Below are 20,627 nucleotides of genomic sequence, written 5' to 3'. Positions count from 1 at the left end.
CTTTCACCAGTTTTTGATTAAAATAATGTTTAAGAGCATGAGAGAAACACGGTCTTCTGTTTGCAGAATACGGTCACCATCTTATTTGGACACTTTTTGATAGACAAGGACAAGGTCCAAAGCATTCAAAGGTCCAGATCACCGTGATCTGAGCCAGGGCTAGTTCTCGGTCTCCACTCAACAAACCTGTGGGCAACAATGCCTTCGACTGCCCACCGAGTTGCCTCAGGCTTTAGGGTATGAGAGGGTGAGTGTGTGTGTTGGTTCTTCAGTTGGTTCTTCTAACCATAGCAGACAGGCTTCCAGAAGACAGCGGTCAGTTGTGTAGGGTGGCCATGTTGAATGGACTCATTCTTCCTGAGGCAGACTTGTGTAGCATCCCTAAGTTGGAGTTCATTTTTGATTCCTAATTCTTGACATCATTTTCGTCGTCGTGGGCTGAGAGTGAAAAGGTACTGAAGAGCTGGCTTTCTACATAATGCGTTTGTGTTCTTGTTTATCAACAGTCCTTGATATTTGATGAAGTTGACCTCTCAGATGCCAGCGTCGCTGAAGCAAGTACCAAAAATGTCAACAACAGCTTTACGGTATGGTTATGTTCTCTGTCCCAGGGCTGTGGGGTGGCAGTTCTTAAGCATGTGCAGGTGCTTAGTTCAGTCCTTACTGACACAATGAACTCTAATCAATATGTTTTACATTCCAACAACAAATATATGATCAGTTATTGGCTCAGTAAACTTGAGTCTAAATGTGTTTTTCAAATATATATTTTTGAATATGTACGTTTAAATATGTTTATACATCTCTCTCTCTCTTTCTCTCTCTCTCTCTCTCTCTCTCTCTCTCTCTCTCTCTCTCTCTCTCTCTCTCTCTCACACACACACACACACACACACACACACACACACACACACAGTGGCTCATACCTGAAATCCTAGGAAGCTGAGGCAGGAAGATTGCCATGAATTCCAGGGCAGCCCTGGGCTACACAGTAAAACTGTTTTAAACAGCCGGGCGTTGGTGGCGCACGCCTTTAATCCCAGCACTCGGGAGGCAGAGCCAGGCGGATATCTCTGAGTTCGAGGCCAGCCTGGGCTACCAAGTGAGCTCCAGGAAAGGCGCAAAGCTACACAGAGAAACCCTGTCTCGAAAAACCAAAAAAAAAAAAAAAACTGTTTTAAACAAACAAACAAAAAGGATTGTTTTCCTTTTCGCTTTTATTTTTGTTGTTGTTTTAGTTTGGTTTTTGAGACAGGATTTCTCTATGTAGCTCTGGATGTCTTAGAACTTGCTCTGTAGACCAGTTGACTCACAGAGATCCGCCTGCCTCTGCCTCCTGAATACTGGGATTAAAGGCGTGTGTCACCACTGCCCAGCTCCTTTTCATTTTTTTTCATTTTTGTGTTTTTAAAGTTTGTACTTCCTTTAAATTAATCCTTCACTTAATTCTATTGTTCTTAAGCATTCAGAACCTTTGTTATTTATCTTCAGTCTTAGAAAACAACATTTCTCCTTGTACTTTCATTTCAGCTGCTGTTCAGGCAGCTGCTGTAGCTCAAGCTTCCATTTCTCTCCAACTCATCAGGGAACTTTTAAAGAGGGCCCTTCTGTTCTGTACTAATCAAAGTTGCATTACTTAAAGGAATAGCTTGTTCGCCATCACCTACAAATTGCATCTCCACTCCAAAAAAAAAAAAAAAAAAAAAAAAAGATCTTGTATGATGCCTCTCAGTGTCCGGATGTTGACCTTCTCCACCCTGCAGCCCAGCTCGCTCTGCCCCAGCTTTCCTGTTTCCCCCTGACTGATTTCCTTCTACCTGTGGTTGCCGAAATCTTACCCCTTCCCCCATCCCTCCGCTTCTTTCATGTACAAAATCAAAATATAAATTGACTTCCCATTATATCACTGGCATTTATGATAAAGCAGAGGAATGCCGCAAAGGAGATGTAGATGTGTGTATCTATATCATCGATTTGCATATGTAAATCTCCCTCTAGATCTTCCCTAGTTCTGGGAGCTCTGGTGGTTCTTCCTGCGGTGGCACACTCCTTAGCTCCCCTGTGATGATGCACTGCTTTCCCTAAGTCACACCTACCCACACTTCCCAGCCCTCACACCAGGAAGTCGCCGCCACTGACACCGGTGTCTGTCCCTTGGGTGCACAGAGCATGGGAGACAGCCGGGTAAGCACACAGAGAGGACCACGCCAGAGGTGAGCTCTGGTGTGGAGCTGAGTGGGGAGAGGAAGCGAATGGATTCAAATGTAGTCTGATTGATTTATGGGCATGTGGGATAATTCATAGTGTAAACAGTGCTTCTCCGCTCCTTCTCCCCGGGGAGAGTTTAGTTTGAGAAGAGGAAAGCCAAGAATAGAATCCTGGGAAAAATGTTAAAATGTAAGGTTTCGACCAGAGGGCTGAGCAAGAAAGAGCGTTCTTACGTGAAGAAGTGGAATCACCAGGCGGTGATGTCATAGGAACCCCCGGAGTCAGAGGGTTTCAAGATGGAAGTTGCTAGACCTCAGGTGCTGTGGAGAGGGCGAGTCCCGGAGGAACTGAGAAGGTGACTTGGGTCTGTGGACTTGGGGTTCGTGTGGTCACGTGGCCGCGAGTGGTTTCCCGGGTGGATTGGCATGCCTTAGGCTGCACTGTCAACTCAGAGTGAGACCACGGGCTCTTTCCTGAGGCTCGGCTGTCGGGAGCACAGACTGACAGGGGGTGTTTGCGTAACGACCGCATCGTGGTTTGGTTGTTCTTTTTCACTGTGCTTTTGAGCCTGTTTGCGTGAGGAAGGGAAAGAGCTATTAGATGAGGCAAGACTGCCGAGTGAGCCGATGGATGAAGAACCAGGGCACAGCAGAGCGCAGAGCCGAGAGGGAGGCAGGTGTGGGCAGCAAGCATGCGTATTTCAAGCCCAAATGGTACCATTTTCTCAGTGAAACTGAAGACCAGGTTGCGAGGCTCTGAGTGGGAGCCTGGGAAGGCTGAGAATAGCTTCTGTGGAGAGACGGCGTGGAAACCATCAGGGACCTGTAAACTATGTCCACTAAAGACTGGCTTGTAATGTCCATCCAATCTGTGCTTATAGGATAGTCTTTAAATTAATAGGGAGCAAGCAAATAGATTGATCCAGAGCGGTGGTTTATAAGGCCTTGGGGCAGAGGGGTAAAGGTAATGCTGGACGCTTGAAACGTCAGTAGCTTATAGCTTCGCCTCCTCTGCGCTCAGTGATGGAGGATAAAACAGCGGAAAGGCAGAAATAGCCTTGCTATTATCTAAGCAGCCTCCGATAAACACGAGGAACCTTGGGGCTTCCAAGCCTGAATTGTTGCTTGTTATCCAATCCTCCAAGTGAGGGTGGGCTAGGTAAGACAGAAAGAACCTTGCTAGTCTTACCGGTGGGACTAGCCATTTGCCTTCCTCTGGGAGCGAACAAGTGTGTGTGTGTGTGTGTGTGTGTAGAGTTAATCTGGAGGGTCCCAAACAAGTGTGTGTGTGTGTGTGTGTGTGTGTGTGTGTGTGTGCGTACAGTTAATCTGAAGGAGGGTCCCAAAGTTTACAGTGTAAGGGTTAGAATAATTTCAGGTTGGGGGGAGGGGCTTAGGGCAGATACAGGCAAAGGACCTGGAAAAGCCTGAGATTATGCAGGTCACCCATGCAACTGTCCCTTGCCCCCCAGTTGCATTTGTTTACCCCTGGTGTAAAGAGGACTTGCCTTAGGTGAGTCTGTATTTTTATCATGACTCCCGGAGGACAGGGACTGGGTCTCTCTTTGCACTTCATAGCACCTTACTCCTAAGATCAAAGTGTCTGTCAGCATGAGGGGACGTGGTCTTTCTGAAGTTTGTTAGACTAGAGATGTAGAGGCTGAAAAGGTAGGCTGCTTCGCGTTGTACTGCAATAGAAAGTTCTACTACTTGGTAGAACTTTCCACAGCATAAAATGGAGCAAAAGGCATGTTTTCAAGTGGTAATTGGCAATCCTCCTGTTTAAATATTTAAATATCCTGCCTCCCTAGATCGTCTTGATGGCTACTGACACCGCTCTTTTAGCGGGTTGGTGTCAGAGGTTAATGGTGCCGTGTGATGGGATTGCGGTTGGAGACCAGGAGTGGCCAAAGTTTGGTCTTCCTGAAGTCCCTAAGGGTAATATATTGACAAGAAATGGTGGTGCATGGACAATCTATAAATAGTTGATGGGAAATGGAAAACGTACGCTTTGCTTGAAAATGAATGCTCAAATGAATGCTCTGCTAAGATGGTTTCTATAGTGAGTGTCCTACAGTGCGGGGTAGCTGCTGGCCTATGCCCGAAGCAGCTCAAGATCACCTCTGCATTCAGTGTCTGAGTCCCACTGAGGCACATGGGCCCCAAGACCGTGGAGCCACGGGATTGTGGGCGTGGCTTAAGACCTGAGTACACTGGGCATAACATAGTGTCCCGTTCCAAGTCTTCCTTTCAATATCCGTGTAACTATCTGATGAGTAAATTAGGTTGGTGTTCATTAAGTTATTTCTAGTGTAAATTTTGCCACGATGGGCAGAGCTTACGAGTTTAGGTTCTGAAGTCAAACATCCTGGCTCAGCCCTGTTATGTGGCCTTGGCCATATGAGTTAATCCCTTGAAAGAGACCTGCAGTGGTGGAGGTCCTGCTCCCTAGGGCTCTCAGTATCGAATGAATGTGGTAACGTATTAAATACCTGGGGCAGGGAGGAAGGAGCACGTGCAGTTTAGTAGGTGCTAGTGGCTGTTATCCTGAATGTAGTGCCCATCTTTCCCCCTCACGATTGGCAGTAAGTATATGGCCAATTTCTGAAAGTGTGGGAACTTTGAAGGTGATGTAGATGACTTCCACCTTGAGGAAACATTCCATCCTACCTTTCTTTGAGAAGTATCTGGAAGATGAATCACCATTTTAAAGAAGCTGTATTGGTATTTAGATCTTCCTCTGAGATAACTGGCCAGGCTTTGTGTCACAGACCTAGATAATCCCAGTTGAAGGCTGAGGCAGAAGACTCAAGCCTGGCTGCAGGACAGTTCAAGGCTGATTAAACTGGGCAGCTTAGTAGGACCTTGTCTCCCAGTATAATGTAAAATAAAAGTGGCGGGAGGCTGTCTGTCTGTGAGAGAACTCTTATCGGGGATGTAGGGGGGCCTAGGACCAGTCCCCAGCATTGGGAGCTAGTGGTAATAGATGGCAGACAGCAAGCAGCATGGAATTTTTGTGTGTGCTTATTTGTTGTGCTTAGAGGGCATGCAAAGATTTCATGGTTAATTTAGCCATCCTTAGCATCTTTTAGTACTCATTGAGCTGTGTGTGGAGCTCCTCTGTTGGTGCATGTGCACAGGGTTCCTTGCTGGGTCAGATGCAGGCACCCTGTGAACGGAAGCTCCTATGTCTAGATCTGAGTGTTGGAGTGGAGAGCTTTTATTGCCCAGGGTTACTTGCTCAAGCAGGTATGCTGGAAGCTGCTTCTTCCTACTTCCTCTTGCTTTAGAATCACCTGGGAGACATACCTTTCTTGGTCTGAGGGCATTAACAGAGAGAGGTTTACCCAGGAGGGGAAGACGCACTGTATATGTGGGTGGTGTCATCCCCTAGGCTGGGAGCCTAGACTGAACAAGAGACGACAGCCTAAAGAGTGTTAGCCTTCTCCTTTCTCCACCTCCTGGTCTGAGGAGATGGGGGAGGCTCACGCCCCTGTTCCTGCACCCATGGAGCTGACTGCACACTGCTGCCTTGTCCAGCCTGCTGTGGTGAGTTCTCTTCTCAAACTATGAGCTCACATAAGTCCTTCCTCCCTTCAGTTGCTTCTTGTGAGGCATTTGGTCACAGTGGCCAGAAAAGACACCAGTATGGCATTTGATTATGATTCTGGCAGGAGAGTTTAAAGTGTTTGCATTCAAAGAAACCAGTAAGCCAAGAGAATATACCATGGTGGGCCTTACAACCCCAGGAATTCTGCATCCATGCCATCTTTGACTGAGCAGGCTGGGTTTAATGGGAAGGAAAGATGTCCCTGGGAGTTTGTTTCTGTAGTAGTCGATTTCTGTTTATTCTGCTTTCCCTTGGCTTCCTGTCACTCGACAAAGTTCAGCTTGTCTCTCTCTGAAGAGGGATAGCACATCCTTTGAACCTAAGAAAGTGTCAGTTTGCTTTCATCCAGCAATGTCTCAATATTTAATTCCTAAGGAAATGACTGAAACTTGCCTTTTTCCCATGTGATTTGTGAAAAGCATGACATGTAAAGGGTACATAGATAATCACCTGAGCGAATGATCCGTAGCTAAACAAGTTACCTACCCTAGTTACCAATACCGATTCTTGTTCTAAACACTCTGTCCCTGATATCTCACTTAAATTTTTATACCAATCCAGGGAGGCAAGACAGTTGCTATTGCTATTAGATAGACAAGGAAACAGAGAAGCAAGCCTCTGAAATGGGAACCCATGTCAGATATGTAGCCTCAGTCTGCACTCTTGACTACTCTGCTGGCCTGCCTCTGTATCTGGCTGTTTAAATAGACGTGACTGTGATAGTGATCCTCTGATTGGCCCCGTGTTCAGCTGTCTTTTCTACATCAAGTCAGTGAGAATCTTAGGCTTCACTACCAGACACATAGCAAGCACATGCTGGTCACACTCCAAATCGTGTGTATTACAGTACATTTGGGATACTAGATATTAAAAAGAAGTGTTGGCTAAAAGATTTCACAGAAGAAGGTGATCAATATTCTAAAACTGTCTGGGAATCCTGAGATTGAATGGCATGTAAGGGCTTCTTCTTTTTTTTTTAAATTAAAGAAGTTTGGGAATATGGGCTATCAACATGGGCCCAGCAGGCTAAGGATCTTGTCACACAAGGCTGGCAAGCTGAGTTGAAGCCCCAGCACCCACATAAAGGTGGAAGGAGAGGACTGAATCCACAGAGATGTCCTCTGAACTCCATACATATGCATCCTGATGATGATGATGATGATGATGATGATGATGATGATGATGACGACGGTATTTTAAAGTTTTTGGGATATTTGAGGAATTATTACATAGAAGAGGCAGCAATAGGTTTGTGTGGTTGAATTCACAGGGTTGATTTCAACTCAACATGAAAGAACTTTCTAACTAGAATCATGTGATAGAACAGGCCGCTTGTGAGGTAATGACCTTGCCCATTGTTGGAAACCTTCAGTTATCTTCTTGCTTTGTAGCTGACAGGGGCTGTGAGAGCCTTCAGGACAGGCCCGGGTTCAGAGCCGACATGAACTCCTCAAGGTTGGAAGACCAAGAGCTGTGTAAATGTGGGGCTCTCTTTGGTTTGGGATAGTCAAGGAAGCATGGACAGGAGTGGCTGATTTCACGGTGGCCTCGACCCTTCCCATGTGCTGTGGATGATACCACTCAGCAAGAATCAGTGACCTCCCCAGAGGGCTTGGAGGGGTCAGTGACCTGGTGTCAGTGTGGAGGAGCAGTGAGATGTGCTGATGGAAACAGAAATGTCCTTCCAGCTTTAAATTCTGTGTCTTCGCTCATTGCCCAAGGCTAATTTGACAAATAGCCTGGGTTTGTCAAATGAATGAAAGCAGTGCTTGTGTTGAATCAACAAATGAGTGATATTTATGAAGTTTTTTCCTTTGGGAAAACTGCAGCCTTTCATGTTTAAGCATAGGCACAGAATTTTCCCATTTTCCTCCATGATGTTTGGTTTTTCATATCTCCATAAATATTTGCATCTTTATGAAATTTTTACATTATATGCAGTGACTCAGACTATTTTTAAAGCAATAAGTCTTACAGACATGATTCTTGCCTCTTATGAATCATTGTAGTGGTCTCGACTTTGATTACACAATATTTAGGAACCTAGTCTAATTATTTTAGCCAGTCTAATTATTTTATGTCTATGTTGATTCAAATATTTTATAATACTTTAAAATGACTCTATGTTAACATACTACTTACAGGCTGAGGCAGGAGGATTGCTATGAACTCACATAGTGAGTTCCAGGCCAGCCTTCCTTTTCTTCCAAAAAACAAACAAACAAACAAACAAACAAGTTCTTATCACTGGGCCCATTGCCAGGGTTTTATGAAGCTGGTGTCCTAGGTGGCCTTTAGTCTGAGCCATTTTGTGCAAGACCAATAGAGAATTTCTGTCGAGATGAAGTTTCCTGAACCTTGGCGGACTGTCTTAGAGGACTGACCTCCCCAGTGTTTCTGCCATATTGTGGTGCCCAGTGAATGGCAGCCTGCCACACTGAGTCTTGGGACAAATGAGGAATCTGTACTTTCTGTAGATATTTCATGTACAAGGCCCTTCACAGGTTCCAAATACAAGGTTCTGAGCTGATTACATCACTGTCACCCTGGCCCCCAGTTGTCCCTTGTAACTATATGCAGTTAGTTAACCATTAAGAACCCATCTTTTCTCCGTAGAGTTTCTGCATGAAAACGGGCAAGGGTGCCTGTCTCAGATATTGAACCAGGGCGGGGCTACAGCCTCTCCAATCATCCTGCTTTGCAGAGGATTTAAAAATGTCCAGGCAGCATGTCACTGACAGTCTCAGTCAAATGCAGATGCATTCTTTGAGAAAGGGCTGCATGTTTTACTTGAACTTTAGTGCATTTATTTGGAGGAAGGGTTCACTCAAAAGTGCTTGGGCCCCGTATTCATGTAGGTGAATTCTGATTTCTGATACCCATTGGCGGTACAGACTCTAGGGCTCTGTACTCAGGTCAATGTATCCTGCCTCATGCCAATGCCTGGAATAGGGGCCTAATGTGGGCAAACGAGTTACTGGTCAGAGTAACAATTTTAAAAATAGAATATTAAATATCTGAGTATGTCTAAAGAGGGCCTGCTAGCTGATATTCATCTGAATGAAGCAGCAGAACTCTGAATTGTGGAGCCTTGCATCCTGGATGACATGTTCTAGGGAATAGAGTTCATCCTTATACCTCACAGATAATAGCTTCATTGGACAACTTCAAGAATCAACCTTTTAGTTTTTAAAAATGTATTTTAACAATTCTTTTATGTTGAATGTTAAAAAAATTAAATAGCACCAAGGAAAGCCTGTTCTTTTACAAGATCTTAGCGATTGAAGGCAGAAAGCAATAAATTTATTTATGAAACCTCTTGGCTGTATAAAACAGAATGAATAGTGAGTATGTAGCTGCTTCTCATTTTATATCTCACTTGATTATTTCAATTAGCCCATGGAATATTCTTCCTTCCAGAAGTCAGATTAAAGGGGTTGGGGTTCAGAGAACTTACTTTGGGTACATTTTTGTAGTTATCTAAAGGCATCACTAATATTTTAATATTGAGTGCGTTCCATGAGAATGAATGGCCTATTAGAATTTTCAGGTTCATATGATGGTAGCAACCTGGTAAATGATCACCTTTTGAAAGATGTCATTTTATGTCTATGAATATTTTGTCAGTACCCACGCCTGGTGCCCATGGAGACCAGAAGAGGGTGTCCAGTCCTTTGGAACTGGAGTTACTGATTTTGTGAGCTGCCGTATGGGTACTTGGAACTGAACCTTAGCCAGTGTTCTTAATGCTGGGCCCTTTCTCCAACTCCAAGGAGCACCATTGTTGGTAGAATGTGTTCAGATCTGGCCATTCATAGTGAAGCATCACCCCTTGGTAAGCAAGAAGGAAGTAGGGTGGAACAGGGATACCAGTTAGTAACGATCAGAGTACTTGTTTATGGTCTGGTGCCAATTCTTATGCTGGTTGCTAGGCTGACTGTTTTCATTGGACAAGTGAGGAATAGACATTTTAATCTTCCTCGGTATTTTTTTTTTTTTTTTAGTCTCAGGTAATAATTGAGTTTTCTGATAAAGTTATTAAGTTAGAGGTTGCCCAAAAGAGGGTTTCAGTTTAGTAGTTGTTGCCTTATTCATTTTCATAGTCTTTGGACTCAGTGTACACTTGGTCCAAACTAGATTTTGATTCATGATGACAGAGATAGGTATGTGTTCGAGAAGGATAACCGATAGCCCAGTCTGTCGTGGACCAGTGAGATTGGACGCCGATTGGTGGCCGAGAGGTGGAGCGCAGGCAAGCTGGCGACTTGTCATTTTCCTTGGTTTCATCCGTTGACACCGGCTGGTAGGTGAGCTAGAGCTAAAGGGTTTGGGTCAGTCCTGAAACTCAGACTGCATTAGCTAATCAGGGTTGAGGGTCAGCCAGCCCTCTCAGAAGCTTCTGGTACACTGTTCCCACTGGCAGGGAACTCTAGGCAGAAGTTAGTCTTTTGATTTTTGAGGGGAAACAGGCTAGTCACAAGAAACCAAGAGTACACCTGTCATGAGAGATGTCTTTGAAAGAGTAATCCCTAAAAAAAAAAATTGCAGTTTCCCTGGGAATCTTATGCTGGGAGACAACGCTGTGGAAGCCTGGCGCCAGCTAGAGGAGGAACTCGTCTTTAAGAAAGAGATCTCACACAGCTCTGACAACCTGTCAGAGCACCTTGCTGCAGGAGAGACAGGAGCCAAAGCAAAGAGAGCAGGTGAGAGCACAATGTAGCCAGGACTGCTTAGTTATGCATCCTACATCTTGTCTTCTCAAGTTACTCTCTTCTTCCAGATGTGGCCACGCCTCCTCCTCCTTACTCTTCCGCTGGCCTGGCTAGCAGGTCCCAGAGGTCCTCCTGTTCTTACCTGCCCAGGGCTGCTGAAGCTAGCACCCTTTCAGCTTTTGATGTGAGCCCTGGGGATAGAAGTTTGACCCCCAAGCACACTACTGGCTGAGGCGTCTTTCCAGTTGTGTTCTAGCTTCTGCACAAACCTTGTTCATTTTCTGTGCCGGAGTCCCGTGAACAAGTAAGAGTGACCCGGTGGCCGGCAGGTCTTGCAAAAGCCACTGTGTTTGTTGGGGCCACTGTGCTGGCCGCTGCAGAGCAGCTGTGCCTTCCTGGAGCCTTGGTAACTTTTCGTGTGACTGTACTTAGCAACGTTTTCATGATGGGTAGAGATAGGTCCACTAGCAAGGACTGAAACTGTTAACCTCACAATGGCTGTAGAAAAAAAAAAAATCTCTGGCAGATTCTAACCAGGGAGTTGCTATGAGCAGGACACACACTTCACAGGAAAGAGTGTAAAGAGATTGCTGCATGTCTTGATCTGAGTCTTCACTGCCTCAGCCTCTGGAATCAGGAAGGATAGTGAACCGTTCCATATAGGCAGATACACACACACACACACACACACACACACACACACACACACACATCTATCTATCTATCTATCTATCTATCTATCTATCTATCTATCTATCTATCTATCTATCTATCTATCTAATAGAGGCATCGGTTGTACATTGTCATAGCAAGAGACTGGAAAGAACCCAGATATGTCAAACGGAGACGATTGAATTATGAAACACATCACAGCAGAATGCTATGCAGCCATTTGAATTAGATGTGCGTGTGTAAACAATACAGGCTGATTTTATTCAATGAGAAAACTCAGCTACAGAACAGTTAAGATTCCCTAACATTACTGTGTGCTTGTGTATGCATGCATTTTTTGTGTGTTTAAACTGCAAGGGAGCACACAGTTCTCACATATAGATAGACTGTCTCTGGAGAGATACACAAAGAAGCTGACCAGTGTTTATCTTTAGGAAAGGAAGCTGGTAACTGGGGCAGGTTTAAGCTGCAGACATTTCCATTCTAAAAGTGTTTTGAATTTTCTATCAAGAATTATGTATTCCCGACCCTCTCTGGCAGCTTCCCATCTGGTGCACTTGACAAGAGTCAGGGATTAGCATGAGAAGCATCTTGGGCAACAGCGCTCCATCCAAAGGAAGCCTGATAGGAGGATGGCCTGGCTGTTTGCCATGTGAAGGAAGGAAAGAAGAAACAGGAGGCCTTGTGCAGAAGGCTCGAGGGCTGTGGTCAGAGTGAGGGGGATGGAGAGGAGGAAGCTAACGTAGAACTGGATTTGGGGTGTAAGTAGTACTTGAATCAAGAGTAGGAAATAGATACAAACGCAGGTTGGCAAGAAGTGAAAATGGGACTTAAGTCCTGGACGATATAAACTTCAAGTAATTGTAAGATCTCCTGGGAACATCGAGCAGGCACTTGGAGAGGTGTGTTCAACTCTATTAAAGTGATTGGAGGGTGTTATTTCCATGGCTTGTTTTAAGTGCATAGCAAAGCCAAGTGTCCTCTCCACTACTCAAGTCTGAGCATGGACTAATGGGAAATTTAAGTTTTAGAAGCATCCCATTTTGTAGCGAGCAGTACAAAGCAAGATGATTATTTTGTTTTGAAATCTCCCATCGCCTATGTATTTTGTACAAAGCCATTTACAGTTAGAAACCAAACAGCTTGTGCCAAGGGAACGAGGCTAATGCATTGTTCCGATCTCCGGTACATTCTGAAAATGCTAAGTGAATGGTAACACTTTTAATGTGCTCATTAACTAATTACCACTAATTTACAGTGGGTGTGTCTGCAACAACCGACATAAATAATTTCTGATACACCATGCTCCTCAGCATTACAATTAATGCAGAAAATCCTGTTTCTCACGTACAGTGTAATACCTGGACACAACGCCATCCGAGAGTATGTACTGTGTAAATGCTGTGTTTCCCGAGGGTGCCTGGTTTCCAGTGACCTATCCATGAGTGAACGAAGCGGATTGTGATCATTATGGTTCATTTCGCCAACACCTTTCTTATGCTTTTTGTTGTTCATCTTCAAAGAGCACGCATATATCTGTGGGGTTGAGATAGTGCTGCTTATAGCTGAGTTATGATCACTGTGTATATGTTTGCCTACGTACAGGTGCCTGTGTGCCTGTGTGTGTGTGTGCATGTGTGCGTGTGTGTGGACACTAGAGGACATCGTTGCTTGGCTGTCGTTCCTCAGGTCCCACTCACCAGGTTATTTTTTGAGATAGTGTCTCTCATTAGCCTGGAACTCATCAAGTGGACTGGGCTGCCTGGCCAGAAGGTCCCAGGAATTTGCCTGTTTCCCCCTGACCAGACCTGGATAAGCACACAGCACCGTGCCTGGCTTTCAGTTCTGAAGACTCACGCTCAGGTCCCCGTGCTTGCAAGGCCAGCATCCTGCCCACTGAGCCGACTCTCCAACCTCCTCTCGTCATCATTTTTAAATAAAAAACAAATGAGTAGTGTGGACTACCAGCCTGGCCTTCCAGAATGGGCAGCACAGTCTTTCCCGTTCTTTTGTACTAGGTGACTAGGAAGGCGGGAAGAATTCAGTTCAAATCTCGTCCACGGCCCTGGTGACTTAGAAAACCCTTGAGCCTTATGGTCCTGCAAGGAAAACAGATTGTTACTTTTTTGAGTTATGCCAACATATTATACAATAGGAATATATTCCTGGCCTGTTCCAATGATCCCATAAATAGCTACTTATAATATCTGGATGTATAAAATTCTAAACATCCACACTAGAACTATCTGAACTTGAAGCTGTGTTCCAGGCCATTAATTCTGCCTCCGAAGTAGCTAATAAATGCCTTTCACTTCTAGCACACACTCAGATCTTAATGGAATGATCCAGGCACAGCAGCCCGCCTGCATCCTAACGTGTCTTCTCTTGCCTTTCCCACAGTTGAGAGACTATGAGGGAATATTTATTGGCAGTGAGAGATAACACTGAGATCCATGTTTGTTTGTTTCATGGAAATAGACGGTAGAATTTATGTTCTACATTAAGGCAATTAGAAAAAATAACTTCAGTTGTATATGGGAGTCAGGTTAACATGGAAAGTGACATTGTCAAGAAACCACGATTCCTTAATCAAGAATTCGGGGTAAATTCGGTTTTGTCCCGCTGAAAATCACACTGAAGGCCTCACCAATGCTAACCCCACCAGGTCACTGAGCTCCACCCCTGGCTCCAAGGAGACTGTGTGAGGAGGGAGCCACGCTGACTTTGTCTTAGGAAAAACCGTTGACACTCATGAATTCTGGCAGTGGGATTGAGAGCTACTGTCCGTCAATACCCCCTTCCCATTACGGTCGGTGCTCAGAGGCCTTAACTTGTGGGCCTCTGCGCACACTTACTGCCTGGACAAGGAAGATGACATTATTTGAGAAATATGGGTTTGATCTTAGAGGAGGAGGTAGGAGGCCAGACACTTGGCCTGGTGGCTGTTTGAGTTCAGGGCCAAACGTTGCTTAGGATGTTAGCACGTGTAGGGAGACCAGGACTCTCAAGTCCCTCACCCTAGCCTTTAAAGAGTCGAGGTTGGGGTTGGGAAACGTATCAGTGCTCGTTCAGTGTGCTTTCTGTTGATGTGATAAACACATGACCAAAAGCCACTTGCGGGAAGAAAGGGATTCTTCGGCTTACAATTCTGGGTTACAGTTGACCACTGAGGGGAGTCCTGGCAGGGAGGGCAGCAGGAGCAGAGGGCGGGACCACAGAGCAGCGCTGCTTTCTGGCTTTACTGCAAGGCTCATGGTCAGCAGCCTTTCTTATACAGCCTAGGCCCACCCGCCTAGGGGCATTAAAAACTCACAGTAAGCTGGACCCTCTGTGCCAACTAACTGTCAAGAAAATGCCCCACAGACCTGCATGATCATAGGCCAGTCTGATGGAGGCAGTTCTTTACTCAAGGGTCCCTCTTGCTCAGTGTATCAAGTTAGCATCCAAGATTAGCCATCACAGTCCTTTCAAAATGACCAGCGTTTAGGATGATTCTGCCCTGGATGCCACTTACCCCTTGCCCTACCCACCTCTTGTTGCCTCTTTTATTTCATTACTTCCTCGTGCTACTTGCCTGTTTCATCTGAAGCGGAAAGGCAAATCTCACTCATTACACTTCACCCCACACTCTCCGGGAAACATCCCTCAGTTACCACAGGGAGGCTCTCGCTCTTCTCCTACCCAACTTTCACCCCAAATATTGCTGGAGCAGCAGAACACTTCACCCCCACACTCTTTGGGAACCATCCCTCCAGCTGTGAAGGGGAAAGGCTGAGCTGAATACAGCTGTGCAGTTCACCGTCGTATGGTGAAGGAATATTAAATCACTTCATTTTCCTTGCTAGAACAGTATACCATTGCTATTTTTATGTTTACGTAAGAAACAACAAATTGTGGACAGATCATTTAGTGGTTTTATTTTTTGGCAATATGTTGTACAGAATTAATTCATACTTAATTGTGAGATAAGGGAGGAGTCAGTGCCTTTCTGCCAAGGACAGGAGTCAGGTATTCCTACAAGAAGGAAGAGAGGCACACTCCTGGCAAGGATGGACTCTGTCACTCAGCGGCTTCTTAGAGTAACTGTGTTCTGTACTTCTAAAGTTCCCACCAGAAGTTACTCTTCAATACTTGACTCCTGTCCTCACCGACCCCTGCCACAAGTGAGTCATGTGTTTGATTCTGCTGTAGAATTCTCCTAGATCAGTGTCATTGTGTATTGGTAATTACTCGATTTCCAGTTCAGTTGTTGAAACCAATATTACATCCCGAAGGTACACAGCTTCTCCATGCCAGAAAACTTGGCAGGCATGGATGGCACAGACTTCCTTGTGTTCATAACAAGCCCACCCTTTTATTCTCAGCACCTCTGGGGGCTGTTTTGACTTTTGAGATTACAAATCTCCATAACAGGACCCCCCCTTCATCGTCCCCCCGCCCACCAGAGATCTCTAAGTTGTTTCTTATTCAGTTAACGTGATTGACCAGTGAGAGTCTGTCAGAACGGAAGTGCAAATTGACTTTGAAAGGGCTTTAAGAGTGAAAGGTGTGTACGTGCGTGCGTGTGCGTGCGCGTGCACGCATGCGTCCATGTGTTTGATGTACAAATATAAACATGGTTCTGTGCTGATGTTCCATAAGGAATGATCGAGAGTCCTGTTTGCATAGTATGTTGCCTACATCGTAAAATTTTTGAGTGAATTTCATCTGTAAATTAGTAATGAAGTATGTGTGTGCTTTACTTTAAAGTAAGTCAGCTTTAGTTTTATCAGAGCTCTATAATGTCTTTATAAATTATTCCATTTCATCTTGGATATGGTGAAATCTGTGTTTGAGGACTTTTTTCCCCTCCTTGACCACTCGGTGTAGCTTCTGTAGTGTTCACACAGAAAAAAAATGAATGTGTGTACATTCCATCAATTTGATAAATGTGTCTTCTTTTTTAAAGTTTGTTTTTATGTTTATCAGTATTTTACATGCATGTGTCTATGCACCACACTCATGCAGTGCTCAGAGCAGCCAGAAGAGGGTGCTGGATCCTCTGGAGCTGGAATAACAGGAGGTTGTGAGCCATCCTTTTGGTGCCGGAAATTGAACCCAGGCCCCCTGGATAAAAGTGCTTTTAATCACTAAGCCATGTCTCCAGAATTGTAAGGCTTGTTCTTATTTTGAAATTCTGCTCACTTAAATTTACTGTCAGCTGAAAATGCTCAGGGCACTTTCCTTGGTCAAAGTGCCCTGAATGAACTCGCGGTGACATTATGTCACACTTCAGTTCCATTATGTGCTGTACCACTAATGTATTGTACTACTAATGTTATAATGTCATATCTTCCATTAAAATGTAAGCAACCTTGGAAGAAAATGTATTTTAAACCTCTATTATCTATTAATATCCCAGAAAAAAAATAGGTAAATAATTGTCATCTTAGAAAACAGATGGGCTTGAACAGTGAGGTAATCAATTGGGCGAAATACTGACCCCAGACACTAGACTACTTGGGAAGCTAAATTTAAGACTCAAATGCACATCCCCAAAGGGACCGGTATTATTAGAAGCTGATGAATTGGCCAGGTGAAAGATAGGGACCTTAGCTGTTTGTCTTTCTACCTATTAAATTCTGGTTTCAATGTATATTAAACAAGACTGTGGTACCAACTTTAGACAGAAGAGTCAAACAAGACATTAGAGATCATAGTCTCGTGGTGTATTATGTGAGGTGTTGGGCATGGAAGGCTCTGTTAGGCTGGTGACCCCAAAAGGAGTAATGTTGCAGGCAGATCAGAGTCCTGTGGTCTGGGATCAGAAGGATGCCAAAAAAGAGACAGAGAAATGGGAAGGTTAAGAGAACCTTTTTGACATCGTTGAGACCAGGCACTGCCTTTACTGATAGGAAAGTTAGGCACTTAAATCACCTCTCATGGTTGATAACCTGGGTGAGTGACAGAATCGTTTAGGTGGCTGTGCCAGAGCACATCCAAAATTGCAACTGAAATGATCCTCACCTCCTTCGAAGCTTTCTGATGGCGCTTCTGAGAGTCGTGTTGGGGCTCGGATGGGCTCGTTTTGGATGAAGGTGCACACCTGTGCTTTTGCACGTCTGTGCTCTTGGGCAGCAAAGGTCCCCAGTGTACTCTGAAAAAATGGGGGCATCTCTGTTCCTAAAATAGTCACTTAAGATGCGTGATCACATTGCAGTTTGGCACATTTCAGTTGTCAAAGTGAATTATTTCATGCCATAAAAAAAGAATGAGAAAAAAGGCACCATGTATAATTAAAGAGCTGGGTCTAGATTTCATAAGGAAGGATGGAAGTATATTAAGACGTCAGTCTACAGGGATAGCAAAGCCAGTGTTAAAAAGGCTCACCCTTGGATCTGATTAGTCTGTGGAGAAAGTCAAATTCTAATAAATATGATGATAAAGTTATTATAGCTCAATTACAACTCCTGCTGTCCCGCTCTCCAGGAAAGACTTCTCACTCTGTGTGAACTCATATTGCAGCAAGGTGGATCCAGATTAAAACACAGCTTGTCCCGAGCAGAGTGGATGCAGTCAGGTAGAACGTTAGATCAGAAATAAGGGTTTCCTAACAGAAAAAGCTGTTGGACTTGGAAAATGACCAGAGAATGTCCTTTATGGCAGAGCCGGATATCTGAGTTAAAATAAGGAAGTCTCTGTCTTCTATAGCTTAGGTATGATAGATAGTAACAATGGCGTGTTAAAATATTCTCTCGCTGTACAGGGACTCTGACCTCTTCATCTTTGCATGCTTTCTTCATTCACCACTGTTGCTTTAGGTAAGGTTGGGTGTAGTGCAATAGAAGAATCCCCCCCCCCGCGCCCCCCCTGCCCCCCAACCTTAATTTGTTGGTTATTTTCTTTGTCCAAGGAGGTTGTCACTAGGTCACTATCATAATTCTGATGATGTTAGTTTACTAGGCTTGGGGTTTTATTGGCAGAGACCTCCATTTTTAATCAGAGCTCTCCTGACTTTCATCTTGGACCACAAATACAAGGAATAAGTATGAAACCTGTAGATGACAGTGCAGGTGTAGTCTCCGTCAGTGGTGAGAGACAGACCGCCTTTAGTGAAGCCTAACCTGAATCGTCTCATCAATGGGCCCCGGACCACCATTGAGCTACCGCTCTGTCCCTAGTTAGCTTCAGAAACATTGAGGCTCAGAAGCATCGTCTCCGCCCCAGAGACAAAAGAGGATGCTGGCGGAATTTAGGCTAGATTACCCTGACGCCAGACAATTCCCTCTGATTCACTGCTCTTTAGAAACTCCTTTCATTTTTGAGCTCAAACATTGTTGCATAGAATGAAAATTACCAGTAGACATTGGTTCTCAAACTTATCTCCACTTTGGAATCACCTGGAGGGGTTTTTGTTTGTTTGTTTCTTTTTTTTTTTCCATATATATTTTATTTTATTTTTTATTTTACAATACTATTCAGTTCTACATAATAGCCACAGATTCCCTTGTTCTCTCCCTTCCTGCCCCCTCCCCTTCCCCCCAGCTCACCCCTCATTCCCACCTCCTCCAGATCAAGGTCTCCCCCGAGGACTGGTATCGACCTGATAGACTCAGTCCAGGCAGGTCCAGTCCTTTCCTCCCAGATTGAGCCAAGCATCCCTGCACAAGTCCCAGGTTTCAAACAGCCAACTCATGCAAGGAGCCCAGGACCCGGTACCACTGCCTAGATGCCTCCCAAACAGATCAAGCCAATCAACTGTCTCACCTATTCAGAGGGCCTAATCCAGTTTGGGGCCCCTCAGCCATTGGTTCATAGTTCACGTGTTTCCATTTGTTTGGTTATTTGTCCCTGTGCTTTATCCAACCTTGGTTTCAACAATTCTCGCTCATATAAACCCTCCTCTTTCTCACTAATTGGTACCCATGCCTTCTTTGGATGAGAGGATAGTAGCTTATAATTGGGATTTGAAAAGCAAGCAAACCAGGTGATTGGGAGCTATAGAAGAGCTTGAGGGGTGCTACTTAGGTCCACCCTACCTTTTACTATTCTTTTTAAAACATACGCAATTTCATTCTTTAAAAATTTCACGCAGTATATTTTGATCAAATTCATCCCCCGCCTTTCTCCCCCCCGTTCCTCCCAGATGCAGCTCCCACCTCTCCACACCCTCCCAACTTTTGTCTTTATCATCTCCTCCTCCTCTCCCTTCCACAGTCCAGTTTGTGCCACTCACTTCCTCCTGGGTGTCGAGCCATCCACTGCGACGTGGTTGGTCTACTAGGGGTCACACGCTTGAGGAACACTGACTCTGTCTTCCCCAGCAGTTCCTTAGTCCGGCATGGGAACTCACGAGCCCTCCTGTACCATGCTATACTGTTCGCTGTCTTGATCTCGTGCAGGTCCCTGTGCAGGGAACCACAGCGGCTGTGAGCGCAGTTACATTGCATCTGAAGAACTGCTTTGCTCCACACCTCTCCAAACCACTGGCTTTACAGACTTTCTATCCCCTCTTCCTCCATTTTCTCTGAGCCTCAGTGTGGAAGGGTCTGCGTGGGGTATTATGGGGTGGCGGTGGTGGAGTGATATAGATTGTAGCTGAGCATCCCACAGATATTTATTCTCTGTACTTTGATCAGTTGTGGGTTTCTGCATTAACCACTATCCGTTGCTACAAGGAAACTTTTGCGATGAGGTCTGAGGTCTGCACTAATGTATGGTTTTGGAGATGTGTCCTTAAAGCTCAGTTTGACATTGTACCTGCTTAGCAGAATAACAGTAGTGGGTTCACCCAGGGACTTATGAACTCTCCGACCATGGATTCCTGGCTAGGGTCACAGTACCAGCAGGCATCTCCTCCTATAGAGTGAGCTTTAAAGTCCAATCAGAAAATGGTCGGTTACCTCTGTAACATTTGTGCCGCCTGTGGGTATACCTTGCCACACCAGCCATCATTTTAGTTCACAACGTTCACAGCCGGGTAAGATTGTTTGTGAACCCCCCACCCCTCTCCCTGGCTCCTGTCCCAGGCACCCTGCATAGTGCTTTCCTTCTAGTGCTATGAAAGCTAGCCAGCAGAGGGGATGATTTCCAGTCAAAACCAACTTGATTTCTCCATGTCCTGAGACGAAAGTGTATGGTGCATCTTCAGCAATAGGGCCTTGACATGAAGCTCTGATGGACAGCCAAGAGCAACAGAAGTAACCTGTATTGTTTGTGTATGTGTGGTGGTGGTGGTGGTGGTGGTGGTGGTGGTGGTGGTGGTGGTGGTGGTAGTGGTGGTGGTGGTGTTCTTTGGAACACTGGTGATCAACACCTGGAGGCCAGGTATCCACTACTGACCCTGGACTTTTTATTTGACAACCTTTATCCCTCATGGAAGATAACTCCAGTTAAACTGTTTAGGAATCATATAAAACAGTAGGTTTCTACATAGCTTTGCCAAAC

General features: G+C 45.0%; 1 protein-coding gene across 12 annotated transcripts in view; it reads left to right on the top strand.

The window, feature by feature from the left end:
- Nucleotides 1-20,627, top strand: part of Dgkh (diacylglycerol kinase eta) — a 166,553-nt gene that overhangs the window by 80,669 nt on the left and 65,257 nt on the right. For 3 of the 12 annotated variants that reach the window (XM_076545427.1, XM_076545425.1, XM_076545426.1), the window contains exon 4: nt 507-587. In XM_076545427.1, coding sequence (XP_076401542.1) covers nt 507-587 — 81 coding nt within the window. Of the gene's footprint in view, nt 1-506; nt 588-2,425; nt 2,564-7,177; nt 7,299-20,627 lie in introns of those variants that run through there. The other 9 variants (XM_076545429.1, XM_042285248.2, XM_042285250.2 and 6 more) reach the window with 8 other exon arrangements.

The sequence above is a fragment of the Peromyscus maniculatus genome, chromosome 9 (assembly GCF_049852395.1).
Source record: "Peromyscus maniculatus bairdii isolate BWxNUB_F1_BW_parent chromosome 9, HU_Pman_BW_mat_3.1, whole genome shotgun sequence".
NCBI lineage: Eukaryota > Metazoa > Chordata > Mammalia > Rodentia > Cricetidae > Peromyscus > Peromyscus maniculatus.
The sequence above is the reverse complement of the archived record's forward strand: the minus strand, read 5'-3'. Positions and strand labels throughout refer to the sequence as shown.